General features: G+C 43.9%; 1 protein-coding gene across 1 annotated transcript; it reads right to left on the bottom strand.

The window, feature by feature from the left end:
- Positions 1-2139: 2139 nt before the first annotated feature.
- On the bottom strand, positions 2140-2623 carry LOC103584354 (protein Shroom3-like; the record flags this gene model as incomplete). Its single annotated transcript, XM_008565396.1, has 1 exon — positions 2140-2623. A coding segment is annotated over exon 1 (479 nt), but the record flags the coding sequence as incomplete, so codon positions are not given.
- Between the last annotated feature and the right edge of the window lie 166 nt (positions 2624-2789).

The raw sequence follows: 2789 nt of genomic DNA, 5'->3' as shown, positions 1-2789 counted from the left end.
ACGGGAGCGCTGCCGCGCTTCCCAAGCGGGTGCACTATCCAGTGCGCCACCGGGCCGGCCCGGAACAAGGTTTTCTGATGCATGTTATTTTTTGTCTTTGTTTCCACATATACCCATTACATTACAAACGGGCTTTCTCAGGCACTGTTTAACCCTCACAATGGCTATTTGCTGAGTCTTATGCACAACAGGACAATGCTTATTTTTACCAGGAGATGGCATATGTCATCCTTTTGAAATCTTCAGGAAGGTCTCTGCTGCAAAAGCTTCATGACCATTTCACTGCTAAACTGACTTGTGAGAACATATGTTCTCAATGGTAATGCTAAGAAATACTTTTCTAACGAGGTATTTCTAAATTAAGTCTCTCTACAGTGAGTGGTCACAGAACAGAATGACCACACTATAACCATGCATGGTGAACTGACTGGCACACCCACAAAAACTCATCTTTGGGGCTCCTGTGGTACACAGTGGATTGCCTTGCACATTGCAGGTGCTCAGTAAATGTTTGCTAAATGCATAACTCTAGATAAGTCACTTTACTTCAATTAGTCTACATTTGCCAAATCTGAAAAAGTAGGGGCTGGACCAGGTGACTGTTAAGACCTTGCCTTAGGAGAGTCTCTGATCACATAATAAATAGCTTGTAAGTACCACATACTCTATGCTTTTTCCCACCCCCCTCAAAAACAAAACATGATGCTCCCGTTAGAAATTTAGTTAAGATCAGCCCAAAATTTCTAGGCTGGCCAGTACAGGGAACCCTTGACCCTGGTGTTACAAGGCCATGCTCTAATCAGCTGAGCTAACCGGCCAGCCCTATTTTTATTTAGTCTGGAAGCCACTAACTGCTGAGTCCCAGTCTGTCAAAACACATAGTTTTCATTGAAAAACTAAAAAGAAAATAAAAACCACTCTAAATCTTTCCCATAGTAGTCCCTTAAGGAAATCAAACATGCGAGAAAATATTACAATAACCCATGAGATATCAAAAGAATGAAAAATAGACTATTCATGGTCTTTCATCCGTGTGGCTGGGCACCAGGACAAATTTTATACAAATGTCAACAGGCAGGGCTCAAGGAGCTTCAGGAAAAAAACCAGAAGAATGTGGCTCCCACTCAGACCATTCTTGATTTTAGGATTTGAGCAAACACCCACCTTAATGACTCAAAGATGAATGTCAGTGTAGTAAATACAGTCATGTGCCACATAATGATGTTTCAGTCAAGGTCAGACCATACATACAACGTGGTCTCATAAGATTATAATACTGTATTTTTACTGTACCTTTTCTATGCTTAGATATGTTTAGACACACAAATACTTATTACGTTTCGAATGCCTACAGTAGTCAGCACAGTAACATGCTGTACAGGTGTGTGGCTGGGGAGCAACAGGCTATACCATATAGGCTGGGTTTGTGTGAGTACACTCTATGATGTTCACACATCGAAATCACCTAAGGACACATTTCTCAGCACGCATCTTTGTCACTAAACAAAGCATGACTGTAAATCTATTTCCCCAGGCCCTCATCCTTCTATAGAGACCATGTCCACCTCAGCCTTGGGGAGGCCTCGGCCGTGCTCACCACTTCTACATGCCCTTTCTCACGCTGAGCCCCAGAAGCCTCTGCAAGGGCAGCTCTGATGGAGAGTGGGAAATCGCACATTTGCTGAGCATTGTATCAACACTGAGAGAACAGGCACAGTCACAGGGGCTGAGTCCAAAGCCAGGTGGCATCACTCTCACATCCTATGACCTTGGCTGAGCATGTTCTTAATTCCTCACTGCTTCAGTTTTCTCATTTGTGAAGTGGAGATAAATTGGTAGCTACCTCAGAAGGTTCTTATGAGGATTAAATGAGAGTTTATATAAAGAAATTAATACAATGCTTGACACATAGAACGTGAATAGGTGTTAACAGCAATTTCATTATTATTAATATTGCTGTTACTTTTGTTCTTGGGCATCTGTCCCACACCCTACTCCTCAGAGTCATCTCCTAAGGCTGAGATGGAATGTTATTTTTGGGTCAGGATCTGTGGAAGTAGGAAAACATCAGATAAGTAGTCCTAGATTTATCATCACCCCATGGAAGGATTTCAATGATAACTTTCTTTGGGGACATACCTGTTGCGTTCATATCCTGAGCAGCTGACAGTTCTCTGCACGGCCTTCCTCTTTATACTGTTTTCCTTCAGCAAGTTAACGTCTCGGGGAAACAAACCTTCCATCAGGTCCATAGTCGTCTTCATTCTGGAGTCTGGATCCAAAATGTCTGCCAGAGATTTATCTTGGTGGACAATTTCCTTGGCCAGAGCCTCTGTTCTGATGTCTTCTGAGGTCTTCTGAGGATCAGAACTGACTTTCTTTTCTATACCCTGAGTTCCATTGACCGGATCGTGGATGAGGCTTTGAGTCTGGATGGGAGGTGGCTGCCCTGGGCTTGGCTGCTTGCCAAAAGACCCAGCAAGTTGGGGCTGAACAGCCATGATGGAGGGGGGGCTAGCCTCTGAACCCCTGATAGAAGCCTGGGGTCTGGAAGCCAGTATCTTACTACCTACAAAATGGGCTGCACCGGGCATGTCCCTTTCCCTTGCAATTGTCATCTTGGGAAACTTGCTGGAGCTGTGAGGGATACAAAATAAGAGAGTAGTAAGAGAAGAGTTAACAAAAGGGTAAAGATGAGAGGGTTTAGGAAGACTGAGGGAGAAGCTTCTCAGGAGCTTCCCACATCAGGAGTGGGGTGAGGTATCCCATTTCTGAGGTTATTATACCCC

This window comes from Galeopterus variegatus, unplaced genomic scaffold (genome assembly GCF_000696425.1).
Source record: "Galeopterus variegatus unplaced genomic scaffold, G_variegatus-3.0.2 Scaffold51228, whole genome shotgun sequence".
Taxonomy (NCBI): Eukaryota; Metazoa; Chordata; class Mammalia; order Dermoptera; family Cynocephalidae; genus Galeopterus; species Galeopterus variegatus.
The sequence above is the reverse complement of the archived record's forward strand: the minus strand, read 5'-3'. Positions and strand labels throughout refer to the sequence as shown.